At 39.9% G+C, this 13,257-nt stretch overlaps 1 protein-coding gene across 1 annotated transcript; it reads right to left on the bottom strand.

Annotated features, from left to right (window-relative positions):
* Nucleotides 1–1,286: 1,286 nt before the first annotated feature.
* LOC132043730 (uncharacterized) lies at nucleotides 1,287–9,712 on the bottom strand. The gene is given in 9 exon segments (XM_059434187.1): nucleotides 1,287–1,435; nucleotides 4,832–7,138; nucleotides 7,141–7,171; nucleotides 7,173–7,578; nucleotides 7,711–7,839; nucleotides 8,024–8,406; nucleotides 8,408–8,804; nucleotides 8,993–9,345; nucleotides 9,347–9,712. Coding segments are annotated over 9 exon segments (4,521 nt in total).
* Between the last annotated feature and the right edge of the window lie 3,545 nt (nucleotides 9,713–13,257).

Below are 13,257 nucleotides of genomic sequence, written 5' to 3'. Positions count from 1 at the left end.
ACCTCAAACGAAAACCTCGTACTCGAATAAAACCTTTTCGAAACACCTAAATTGCTCTAAGTATTTTTCCTCTCTATATTTTTTTTTTTGCTCACTGTTTTCTTTTACTGTTTTACTTTTTTTTTTTTTTTTCTCTCTTGCTTCGATGTCGTTTTCTTTTTTTTTGTGTTCTTTGTTGTTCGTGTAGGTGTGTGTTATATAGGGATGTATGTGTAGTGTCGTGCATAATTGAGGGAGTTGTGAGTGAGGGGACTTTTAATGGATAACTTTGGTTTGAGAGTTTATATAGGGAGAGGGGCTTAGAGGGATTGGATTAGGTGAGAGATCGTGAGGGTTTAGGGATGAAAGGAGTTAGGATTGGGAGAGTTAGTATATTTAGGCTAGTTTATTTTTCTTTTTGGTTTTTTTTAAATCTTTTTTGTATTTTCTTTTTTTTTTTTTTTTTTTGTAATATATATAAAAGAACTTTAAATAACTAAATAAATTAAAACGTAACTAAGTAAAAAATAGAAAATCACTAGCTTATTTATAAAACCTAAATTAGAAGAAAAATATATATTTTTTTTTTTGTAAATTTTCTATTCTTTTGAAAAATGACAAAACTTACCCTAAAATGTGACTCTATTTTTTGTAGCTTTCAAATTTTTAAAGTAAGACTTACTAAAAAAAGAAAAATAAAAATATTTATTTAAACCTAAAAGAAATATTTAAACGCTAAAAATGATGTAAAAATTTATGTTTGGTCAAAAATTAGGTGTTTACAGAATGTCCCTCTTTGCTTGGAAACATGAAGAGTTTTCAGGCAAAGACGTGAACACTGTGACTAATTTTTGACCTGACCATTATTTGAAGGGTGAAAAGATGTAAAAGAAAAGGATGTGACCGAGTCCTGGCTTTGGGCATCCTACATATCCCGGGTTATAAGGGAATCAGGTCACGTGTAGTTCAAGTGGGTAGAAGGATGGAATGATGAGTTGGAGAAACGAGTGAGGTTCCTTCGAGGTTCCGGTCCGTGGCTCCTGTTATTACAAAACAAAAAATAAATGAAAAATACAACAAATGAGGAAAGGAAATACAAGATCCTATCTATTCTACTTGTCTTCAGTCTTCCTTTAAACCTTCACTTGGATCTTCAGTTATCACTTCACCTTCTTTCGGTGGGTACCTTGATCTCAAAGTATGATCTTGAAGTTAGAATTTGGGGCTTGAACTGGTAACTTGGAATGAGTTGTTGATGCTATTCCGAATGACAGTCCGTGGAATATTCTTGGATGCTTGTTTCTTGATTAAAAGCTGAGAAGATGTATCTTGAGATGCTGGGCCGCCTTATGTGTCAAAGCTGACTCTAACTGTCTTCGAGATTGAACATTCTTCTTTCCTCTGACCAATGATGGAACTTCATTCTTGAATATCAATTCTGTGCTTGCGGGCGAACCTGCAAGCCATCAAAGACAAACAAAAACGAACAAAATCTTTACGCTCAGTTTGTACTAGGAAAATTTTGTGAATGTTAGCAAAATCATAAACCACTTGGGACTATATTCGGAGGTAGTCAACTCGAAATTTAAAAACATGACTTTATTTTGAGGTAGTCGAGCGAAAGCATGACTATATTTCGAGGGTAGTCAACCTATAAAAATATGACTTTATTATGAGGTAGTCAACCTATGAAAAAAAAATGACTTTATTCGGAGGTAGTCAACCTAAAATTTAAATACGTGATCGTATTCGAGGTAGTCAACCTATGAAAATATGACTTTATTTGGAGGTAGTCAACCCGAAATTTAAAAACATGACTTTATGAAAATATGACCGAGGTAGTCAACCTATGAAAATATGTAGTCAACCTAAAAATATGACTTTATTTGGAGGCAGTCAACCTGAAATGACTTTATTATGAGGTAGTCAACCTATGAAAATATGACTTTATTCTGAGGTAGTCAACCTATGAAAATATAAATATTGACTTTATTCGAGGTAGTCAACCTATGAAAAAAATGACTTTATTCGGAGGTAGTCAACCTAAAATTTAAATACGTGATTTGTATCGTATTCTGAGGTAGTCAACCTATGAAAATATGACTTTATTTGGAGGTAGTCAACCTGAAATTTAAAAACATGACTTATATTCTGAGGTAGTCAACCTATGAAAATATGACTTTATTGTGAAGTTTAAAAATATGACTTTACCGAAATTTAAAAATATGACTTTATTTGGAGGCAGTCAACCTGAAATGACTTTATTATGAGGTAGTCAACCTATGAAAATATGACTTTATTCTGAGGTAGTCAACCTATGAAAATATGAGAAAAGCAGGGATTTTTGTTCCCTAAAATGCAACCAGGGAATGTCGTACCCTGTGAAGACATGAAAAGAAATAGGGGTTTTTGTTCCCTAAAATGCAACTAGGGAATGTCGTACCTTGTGAAGGCATGAAAAAAAAAGTAGGGGTTTTGTTCCCTAAAATGTAATCAGGGAATGTCGTACCCTGTGAAGTCATGAAAAAGAAGTAGGGGTTCTAGTTCCCTAAAATGCAACCAGGGAGTGTCGTACCCTGTGAAGGCATGAAAAAAAAAAGTAGGGGTTTTTGTTCCCTAAAATGCAACCAGGGAGTGTCGTACCCTGTGAAGTCATGAAAAAAAAAAGTAGGGATTTTTGTTCCCTAAAATACAATCAATAATAACATGATTATATGCATATCAAAGGAAAAACAAAAATTTGAGAACTTCACTTTATGGCGTTCGTCTTTTTTTTTTTTAAGAATGGTTTTCTGAAATTTCTCTGCCCCTGTTTTCAATCAAAGAAAAATTTGTTAGTCTTAAAATGGTGGTCGGTTTGTGGCCTTCACTCGCTGTGAAAATTGTCTTAGAGCCTATCCCACTTCAAGAAAACGAGGCTGATGGTGATCGACCAACTTCCTCAGAAACTATCTTTGCTTACGAGAGACCTTGATCTTTCAATGCCCACCTTGACTATTTTGTACCCAGTATCATTTTGTGTATGCGGTGTAACCGATCTTATTCTTAGAGCGAATTTTTGTTGTGGTGATCCTTCCCCTAGTACCTCGAAATAATGCTTTGCTTTTCGGGCAGTTCACTTTCCTGGATAGATCACAAATGGCTTTATGCCGTTGCCGATGCGGTGCGTGCCCAATAGTCTTTGCTCTGTACCGCTAGAAAACTGTAGTCAATTTTGCAGCCTTTTCTTTGCTCTTGAATTTGACGCAAGATTATACCGAAAGGGACTCAAAGAACATACTAGAGATAAGGAGAAGAAAATGACAAAAAAAAAAAATAAAAATAAAAGGAGTTATGTTTAAACAAAAAGGTGTCCCTTTCGGGGAAAGAGGGAAGAGACTTATCGGAGGTATATGCCGACTTCAATGAATCATGACATGCATTTTGGACGGACGCTTGATCCGTCCGAATTTTGTCTAAATCTCAAAATATAATACCCTTCAATCCAAAACCGAGCTCTCTACCTTGATCGTGTTCATGCCGGAATAGAAGAAACTCATTCGATCAATGGTTCCCTTTGCGGGTCTTCACCAACTGACCTCTCTCAATTTACAATCATCTTATAGTGCCCTTGAGGGTTTTCACCAATAAGACTCTTTTTTTTTTTTTTTTTTTTTTTTTGAACTCACAATCGTCTTATAGTGCCCGTGAGGGTTTTCACCAATAAGACTCTCTCATTTTTTTTTTTTGAACTTACTATCGCCTTATAGTGCCCGTAAGGGTTTTCACCAATAAGACTCTCTCATTTTTTTTTTAACTTTTTTTTTTTTTAACCTTTTTTTTTTTTTTTTTTTACTATCGCCTTATAGTGCCCGTGAGGGTTTTCACCAACAAGACTCTCTCATTTTTTTTTTTTTTTTTTTCTCCTTGCGCTCAAATAAAGTGTTGTATACATCACCATAGTCGTGGCACGCTAATTTGGCATTCTCAAAGATCGATTAGAAGGTCTTAAAGGGGAAAGGCAAAAGAATCATAGATTGAATTACAACTTTGGAACCTTTTTATGAAATATCGGGAAGAAAAAAAAATGTCCCAGTTTCTTCGAATACTAGGAGAATATGATTTTTCTTTTCTTTTGAGTGGTGGGACCGAACCCCGAAATAGGGCTGCCTACGTATCCTTTAGGAATCAGGTCGAACGTAGTTCAATGAAACACATTTGATTTTGATATTTTTTTTTTTTTTTTTTTTTTTGTTTTTTTTTTTTTGCTCTACATTAGTTCCAAAGAGGGGAAAACAAAGAAAATGTAAACAAAGCTCAAAAGGGCTAGAAAGGGGTGACCGGTGTTTGGATAGTGAGAACGATAGCCTTTCGTCATCCCAACCTGAAAATGCCAAGTACCATAGCGTCGAAGTGAAAGCATATCAAACATAATATCTTTTGACTGAGTCTGCGTTAATGGCTATGTCAGCCACCTTTCCTTCTATATCGGACAACTGCAAAGCTCCCTTTGACAACACCTGTTTGATAACATAAGGGCCCTGCCAATTTGGGGCGAATTTTCCCCTCGCTTCTTCTTGGTGCGGAAGGATGCGTTTCATAACAAGTTGGCCCACCTCAAAATGTCTTGGACGCACCTTCTTGTTGTAAGTGCGAGCCATCCTTTGCCTGGTATAATGGCCAAAACAACCGCCGTTAACCGCTTTTCATCGATTAACGACAATTGTTCTAGTCTAGACTTGACCCATTCAAAGTGTCATCAATCTCTCGCTTCAACAATGATTCGAAGAGAGGGATCTCTGCCGGTATGACCGCCTCGGCCCATAAACCAACAAGTAAGGAGTTGCGCCAACAGACGTGCGGATAGTCGTACGGTACCCTAAAAGAGCAAAAGGCAACTTCTCTTGCCATTGCCTGGATCCTTGTACCATCTTCCTGAGGATCTTCTTGATGTTTTTGTTTGCAGCTTCAACAGCTCCATTGGCTTTGGGTCGATAAGGGGTAGAGTTGTGATGCACAATTTTAAATTGCTCACATACCTCCTTCATGAGATGACTATTAAGATTGGCTGCATTGTCCGTGATAATGGTCTTTGGTATACCAAAACGACATATGATGTTAGAGTGAACAAAGTCTACCACCGCTTTCTTGGTGACTGATTTGAACGTAACAGCTTCTACCCATTTGGTGAAGTAGTCAATGGCAACTAGAATGAATCTGTGCCCATTAGAAGCTTTTGGCTCAATTGGCCCAATAACATCTATCCCCCAAGCTACGAAAGGCCAAGGAGCAGACATGGGGTGCAACTCCGAAGAGGGCGAATGAATTCGGTCACTGTGAATTTGGCATTGATGACACTTGCGAACAAAGCGAAAACAATCTCGCTCCATGGTAAGCCAATAGTATCCTGCTCGAAGAATCTTCTTTGCTAGAACATAACCGTTCATGTGCGGGCCACATACTCCGGAGTGCACTTCGTTCATGATTATTTCAGCTTCTTGGGTATTCACACATCTTAACAAATTCAAATCCGGGGTCCTTTTGTATAAGATCTCCCCACTCAGAAAGAAACCATTGGAAAGTCGCCTAATAGTTCTTTTTTGATCTCCATCGGCATGTATTGGATATTCTTTTGTTTTTAGGAATCTTTTGATATCGTGATACCATGGCTCACCATCTGGCTCTACTTCAATTGTATTGCAATAACCATGTTGATCCCTAATCTGAATCTCTAACGGATTAATGTAAGCATTGCCTGGGTATGGAAGCATTGAGGCTAAAGTGGCCAAGGCATCAGCCAGCTCATTGTGAAATCTGGGAATGTATCTGAACTCGATTGACTTAAACCTTTTGCTAAGGTCCTCCAAACATTGTTTGTACGGAATGAGCTTGATGTCTCGAGTTTCCCATTCACCTTGAGCCTGCCGAACGAGTAAGTCAGAATCTTCCAAAACTATTAACTCATGTGCATCCAGATGTATTGCCATGTTTAAACCCATTATGCAAGCTTCATATTCTGCTGTATTATTGGTACAGAAGAAACGAAGTCGTGCTGTCGCGGGATAATGATGCCCCGTTGGTGAAATGAGAATTGCCCCAATCCCGACACCTTTAATGTTGACCGCCCCATCAAAGTATAATTTCCAGACGTGACTGTCATCGCGAACTTCTTCCTCAACTGAATTAATCTCTTCATCAGGAAAATAAGTATTCAAAGGCTCATACTCATCGTCAACTGGGTTTTCTGCCAAATGATCGGCCAATGCTTGTGCTTTCATAGCGGTGCGGGTGACATAGACAATGTCGAACTCCGTAAGTAAAATCTGCCACTTTGCTAACCTTCCACTCGGCATAGGTTTCTGAAAGATATACTTCAAAGGATCCATTCGAGATATGAGGTGAGTCGTATAGGATGAAAGATAGTGCTTCAGTTTCTGGGCGACCCAAGTCAAAGCGCAACACGTTCTTTCTAAAAATGTGTATTTTACCTCATAGCTTGTGAACTTCTTGCTCAAATAATAGATCGCTTGTTCCTTCTTGCCTGTGGCATCATGTTGTCCTAGAACGCACCCAAAGGAATTATCCATCACTGATAGATACAAAAACAAAGGCCTACCCGGTTCTGGCGGGACAAGCACTGGAGGGTTCGATAAATATTCCTTAATCTTGTCAAAAGCCTCTTGACACTCGTCTGTCCACTTGACAGCGGCATCCTTCTTCAACAGCTTGAATATGGGCTCACATGTAGTGGTGAGCTGAGCGATGAACCTACTGATGTAGTTCAACCTACCAAGAAGACTCATGACTTCAGTTCTGTTCTTCGGGGGCGGTAATTCCCGAATGGCCTTTATCTTGGAGGGGTCTAATTCAATTCCTCGCCGACTAACTATAAACCCTAGAAGTTTCCCAGATGGAACTCCAAATGCACACTTGGCTGGATTGAGCTTGAGGTTGTACTTGCGCAATCTTTCAAAGAACTTTCTCAGATCACGCACATGGTCAGCTTGAGTTTTGGACTTAATGATCACATCATCGACGTACACTTCGATTTCTTTATGCATCATGTCATGCAAGATAGTAGTCATAGCTCTCATGTAAGTTGCCCCTGCGTTCTTCAAACCAAATGGCATGACCCTGTAACAGTAAGTACCCCATGGGGTGGTGAAGGCGGTCTTTTCGCATCCTCTTCATCCATCAAAATTTGGTGATACCAAAGCATAACAATCCACAAAAGATTGAATCTCGTGTTTGGCACAATTGTCAACAAGAATGTGGATGTTAGGCAAGGGAAAGTTGTCCTTTGGACTAGCTTTGTTCAAATCTCTATAGTCAACACAAACTCTGGTTTTCCCATCCTTCTTAGGTACGGGCACAACGTTTGCTAGCCATGTAGTAAATCGGACGACCCTGATCACATTTGCACTCAATTGCTTCATGATTTCCTCTTTAATTTTATCACTCACCTCTTTCTTAAATTTTCTTTGCTTTTGTTGGACTGGTGGGAAATCAGGGTATGTAGGAAGTTTGTGCACTACCAGATCAACGCTCAAACCCGGCATGTCATCATAAGACCAAGCGAACACATCTTTATATTCAAACAAAACCTGGATTATGTCATCCCTGGTCTTTTGTTCAACATGAATGCTTATCTTTGTTTCTCTAGTTTCTTCAGAAGTTCCCAAATTAATTGCCTCGGTTTCATTTAGATTAGGTTTAGGCTTATTCTCAAATTGATCCAGTTCCTTTTTTATTTCTTCAAAAGCCTCTTCTTCATCATATTCATCAACCTCTTGATTCGTTGTTTCGAGATTAGACAGCTCTTTAAGATCTGGACGTGAATTCCGCATGCATGTCATGTTATTAAAGCCGGCATTAATGAGACTGAAATGAAAATTAAATAACAAAATTAGGGAAAAGGAGAAGATAGAATTGACTAAAAAACTGAAACTTCATTTTATTGAATTGGAAAGGATAGAAGGGTTAACATCAGAGCATAGCAACTAAACTATCTGGATTACCACCCAGAGAATAATCCAAATATAGGAAAAATAGCAAAATAAACTACCAAGACTCCTTCCTTGTGGGGAGAGGAGTAGCTTCCCAGTTGGTGAGCTTGACTTCTGGGCCAATAAGTTGCACATCTGCATGACTAGGGCCTTCGCCAATTTGAACCATGTTTACCCCATAGAACATTTCTTTGAGACCTTGACATATTTCGTCCACGTCATCTTGGACAGACATGTCCTTATTCTCTTCAAGCCGTGACCTAGTAAAAGACTCGGCAATGTGGGGAACTGGCTTTGGCAATTTCCAAACCTTATTTTTCTGCTCCTTCACCCATTTCCTATCAGCTTTAGTTGGCCTAAAACCCAAACCAAAAGTATCTTGATTACCAAATGGAGAGATAGGGTCAACAATTCCTTGCAACGACACTCCCAAGCCCTTTCCCCAGCTCGTAACCATTTTGCAGCATTTGTGTAGCCACCATGACCGAAGTAGAGGATAGACGAGGCTCTGGAATAGGCTTTCCTTCCATAAACTGATCAGCTGCCACTATCTCAAAGGTCTGAAATACGAGGGATTCACAACCTTCCTTGGCCTCGACGCATGGGACGGAAGGGTCTCTATATATTGAAAGATCATCTTCACCGTGAACAATAATTTCTTGTTTCTCATATTCAAACTTGACCACTTGGTGTAAAGTAGATGGCACCGCTCTGGCTGCATGGATCCATGGCCTTCCTAAAAGCAAGTTGTAGGAAGTGTCCATGTCTATAACTTGGAATGTGATCCCAAAATCAACAGGTCCAATTTTTAAAGTAAGATCAATCTCACCAATGGTGTCTCTTTTTGCACCATCGAAAGCTCGAACACACACATTATTAGTACGAATTCTATCTGTGCTGATTTTCAAACTCTGCAAAGTAGAGAGAGGCAGATGTCCACACCTGAGCCTCCATTAATCATGACTCTTTTCACATAATGTTCTTCACATTTGACAGTTAAATGCAAAGCCTTGTTATGTCCGGCTCCTTCCACAGGCAACTCATCATCGGTGAAAGTGATTCTATTCACCTCAAATATTCTATTGGCCATCTTTTCCAAGTGACTTACGGTTGTTTTGTCCGAAACATGTGCCTCGTTCAGAATTCTAATCAATGCTTGACGGTGCTCTTTAGAATGCATGAGCAAAGATAGTAATGAAATTTGAGCAGGAGTTTTTCTCAACTGATCAACAATAGAGTAATCCTGAACTTTCATCTTCTTCATGAACTCTTCAGCCTCTTCTTCGGTAATAGGTTTTTTCACTGGAAATTGGCTATCCCTGGCTTGTTTGGCTCTCCTTAATTCTTCTGGAGCATAACACCTTCCAGAACGCGTTAAGCCCACTGGTTTCATCTATTTCTTCAACAATCTCTTTGCCCTTGTAAGTCACAGTGGTTTTGTTGTAGTTCCATGGAACAGTTTTCATGCTTGTCACTGGAAGTTGTGTCGTGTGCTTTATCACAATTGGTTCTGTCATCTTTCCTAAACCATTCTGATTTTGACCAAACCTAGAAAAACCACTAGGAACATATAATTTTGGTCCAGTCACTGATATCTCTTTTTTCTTTGTGGCTCCAGGGACATACAATATCAACTTCCCCGAGCCCTTGAGATTTGCATTAGAATTTGCACCTTTTACAATCAACGGTGCTTCTTGTGCGGACTTTGTCACCATACCCAACCCTTCTTTTAAGGTGTCAATTTCCATTACTGTTTTGCTTGTTTGCTTGTATTCCTTATCGTCGCGATCATCCCAACAACATGAGCATTGTTTTGAGCAGGAAGTGGGTTGTTGGTGACATTCGGAGCCTCTTCGTCATGTATCACAATTGCTTTGTCATCAATTAGCTTCTCAATGGCTCTCTTCAAAGTAAAACAATTTTTCGTGCTATGACCCTGAGTGTTAGAATGATATTCGCACCTGATGTTGGGGTCAAAACCTCTTGCATTTGGGTTCACATTATACGGCATGATAGGTTCAATCAAACCCAATTGTATCAATTTCCGCAGCAGGCTTGTGTATGATTCTCCGATTGGGGTAAAGTTTTCCCTCTGTCCTTGCTCTCTTACATAATCAGTCTTAGGACGTGGATTATAAGGTGCTTGAAAATTCTGTTGTTGGGGACGAAATCCTTGTGGAGCAGGCGCCCTCCATTGTTGGCGTTGAGGAGGTCGGGCATATGCCTGGGTGTTGAAAACCGTATATTGGGGCGGAGCAATTGAGTAGCGGGGATCCTGATGCGGATAAAAATGTTGAGGTGAGTTGGATTGTCCCTGTTGGACTTGGTGGTTTGTCCCCTTTGAAAGACCGGACCCTGATGCCATCATGGATCCTTCCTCTTTCTTTTTTCGATTTCCAAAACCACCAGACCCATTTTGAATGGCTTGGGTGGTAGCCTTAAGTGCTACTTGACTCACAATTTTGCCAGACTTGATGCCATTTTCAACCATTTCCCCAACTTTAATTGCTTCTGCGAATGTCTTTCCCACTGTGGAAAGCAAGTAGTGGAAGTAATCAGGTTCTTGTGCCTGGAGGAAAACATCAATCATTTCCGGCTCCTTCATCGGCGGTTTGACCTCGGGCAGCCTTGTTCTCTCCACTTCGATAGCATATTCTCTAAAACTCTCGGTAGGCTTTTTCTTCATATCGGCGAGAGAAGTGCGATCAGGCACAATATCAATGTTATACTGAAATTGTCGAACAAAATTTCCTGCCATGTCATCCCATGTAGGCCAATTAGAAATATCTTGGTCGATGAACCATTCTGAGGCAATCCCCGCTAGACTTTCTCCAAAATATGCCATGAGCAATTCTTCCTTACTCCCCGCCCTCTTAGTTGATTGCAATACTTCTTCAAGTGTGCTACGGGGTCACCGTGACCATCGTACTTTTCAAACTTCGGAGTCTTAAAACCAAGGGGCAAATGAACATTAGGGAACATGCACAAATCTCTGAATGAGACGCTTTTTGGACCTCCTAATCCTTGCATATTCCTCACACTCTGCTCTAGACTCTTCATTTTTCTAGCCATTTCTTCTTGTTCCTCATTCTTAGCGTTTTCTCGATCTCGACGGGGGAACTATCTTATTTGAAAGGGTTATATGTGTCCGGGACTTTAAAAGTCAATTCGGAGAATAATATTGATCGTGGTGACCTTTAGATGGAGGCTCATTATTGGACTTACGTACCAATGTTGGTTGAGGGATCGTAGTAGTTTGTACAAAATGGGGATGAAAAGTGGGTTATTTCGAGGGTGCATTTGGAGGGCGCACAGTGGAAGTTCCAGAAGTGTTGGATATGTTAACATGTGGACCAAATCCAGGAGGAAAAAGTGGATCACTTGTCGAGGTTTCAATAGGAATTGACATAGTCACATCCGGGAATCCAGGGATTGAAGATGGTGGAGCTTGGCCATTCATCCAAGCCTGGTACATGTCACCCATTTGTTGTCTCAACATCCTTACTTCCTCTCGCGTCCGATTCATGTTGAACCATCCGACCTCTAGATTCATCACCGTCGACTCGTTTCCATCCTTATGGGCCATTATCCCCTTTCTTTTGGACCTTGTGTTATATTCGTGAGGAGCCGTTCAAACACAAACCAACCACCTTATCTTTAAGACAAGAACAAAAAAGTTAGGGTTTAGCATTTTACAGATATTAATCACACGTTGTATGCCATGCACCTAAATTATTTCCCATCTAATATGAGCATCGGAAGGCTTTCATGCTTCATCCCGGCTTTTAGGTGAATTCACTTCTTATTTTATTTATTTATTTTTTCCTCTTTCGGTGATTTTGAAGTATTTTGATCGAACCCATTAAGGGATGCCTACGTATCATGTTAAACATGAATCAGATCATTACGTAGTTCATGATAAAGAAAGAAAGAGAAAAAAAATAGATTTTTTGAATCAACCAAAAATATTTTTATTGACTTTCAAATTAGTATTTTTCAATACAAAGATGTAAAGGAAAATAACCAAAAAGAAAGGCACCATAGACTCAAAAAGACTAAATAGAAACTAGAACATCCAAAACAAACTAAAAATAAAGACTCGAAAAGAGTCAGTCTCAAAATATAACTACTGAACTAAAACTCCTAATAAAAACTTCAATCTTCGGAAATCTGCGATCTTCTATGTGAACCAATGCATATCTGCTCAAGGTGCTTCTGGCCCAGGCTGACCCCCTAACATGCGGTATATTTGCTTCAGTTCTGCTGCAAAGTGGCGTGCAAAGGTAGGTACCTTTCTAGCAAATTGCTCATAATCCATCCCCTGACAGTCCGATTGTGCAACTTTGAGCAGTATGAACAGCTAAATTGTGGACATGTTCTCTAACATCTCGATAATTCCGCTCCAGGTCTTGGACTTGCTGCTGGCGAGTAGTGGCTATCTCTCTTATACCTGCCTCACGGTTCAATGCCAATTCAAGCTGGTTTCGAATCCTTGCTCGGTCATTCATTAATTGGTTCCTTTCTACATCAAATCGAGCTCTCTCTTTATCGAATTCAGCTTGTTGTCGAGTTTGCAGGGCCAAGAATTGAGCTTTCTCGTCTTCAAAACGTGCTTTCTCCGCATCAAAGAAGTCTCCCTTCTTATCGAGTTCCCTCTGTAACACATCAACGGCTTCTCTAACAATGCCCAAATCCTCGTATAAGGTCTGAATTGTAGAGCGATGTTTCTGTCAGCCGTTTTTTTCGCCCTAACTCTAGCATCCATCTCTACCTCCATCTGGGCCAAATCCTCTCTGGCAGTTTTTAGTTCTTTATCGATAGCATGTAGAGTAGACTGATAGTTCTCTTCAACTTCAAACCGAGCTTGCTTGATTCTGACCTCAACCTCTGCCTCCTTGTCTCTTGCCTCTTTTACGACCCTTCGGTGCCCAACCTTGAGGGGAGCTTGATCATGAAACCAGTGAAAGTACAAGAGATCTACCTCTCCTTGATCACGATCCTCTATCATAGTACTCAAACCTAGGACCCGATGGCCGCCCCAAATTCTTTGAGCTTCTGATTCTCGACGCCGATCTTCTGATTTTACCTCCCATACAAAATTCTGCATGTTCTCAACAATAGGTACGATTTGCCTCCGACCTAACTGGCGTAAAACTCGAAGTGGAGCATACGGTTGAAACCCTCTGAGGCCCATTAGAACAAAAAAGGGCCGATAAGAAGACATGTAGATCACCTCAGCCGAAGGAAACCAATGATAATTCCAAGTAATCTGAGAAGCTGTCAACTCACGAAG

The sequence above is a fragment of the Lycium ferocissimum genome, unplaced genomic scaffold, assembly GCF_029784015.1.
Source record: "Lycium ferocissimum isolate CSIRO_LF1 unplaced genomic scaffold, AGI_CSIRO_Lferr_CH_V1 ctg2827, whole genome shotgun sequence".
Taxonomy (NCBI): domain Eukaryota; kingdom Viridiplantae; phylum Streptophyta; class Magnoliopsida; order Solanales; family Solanaceae; genus Lycium; species Lycium ferocissimum.
Note: the sequence above shows the minus strand (reverse complement) of the source record. Positions and strands in the feature narration are given on the sequence as shown.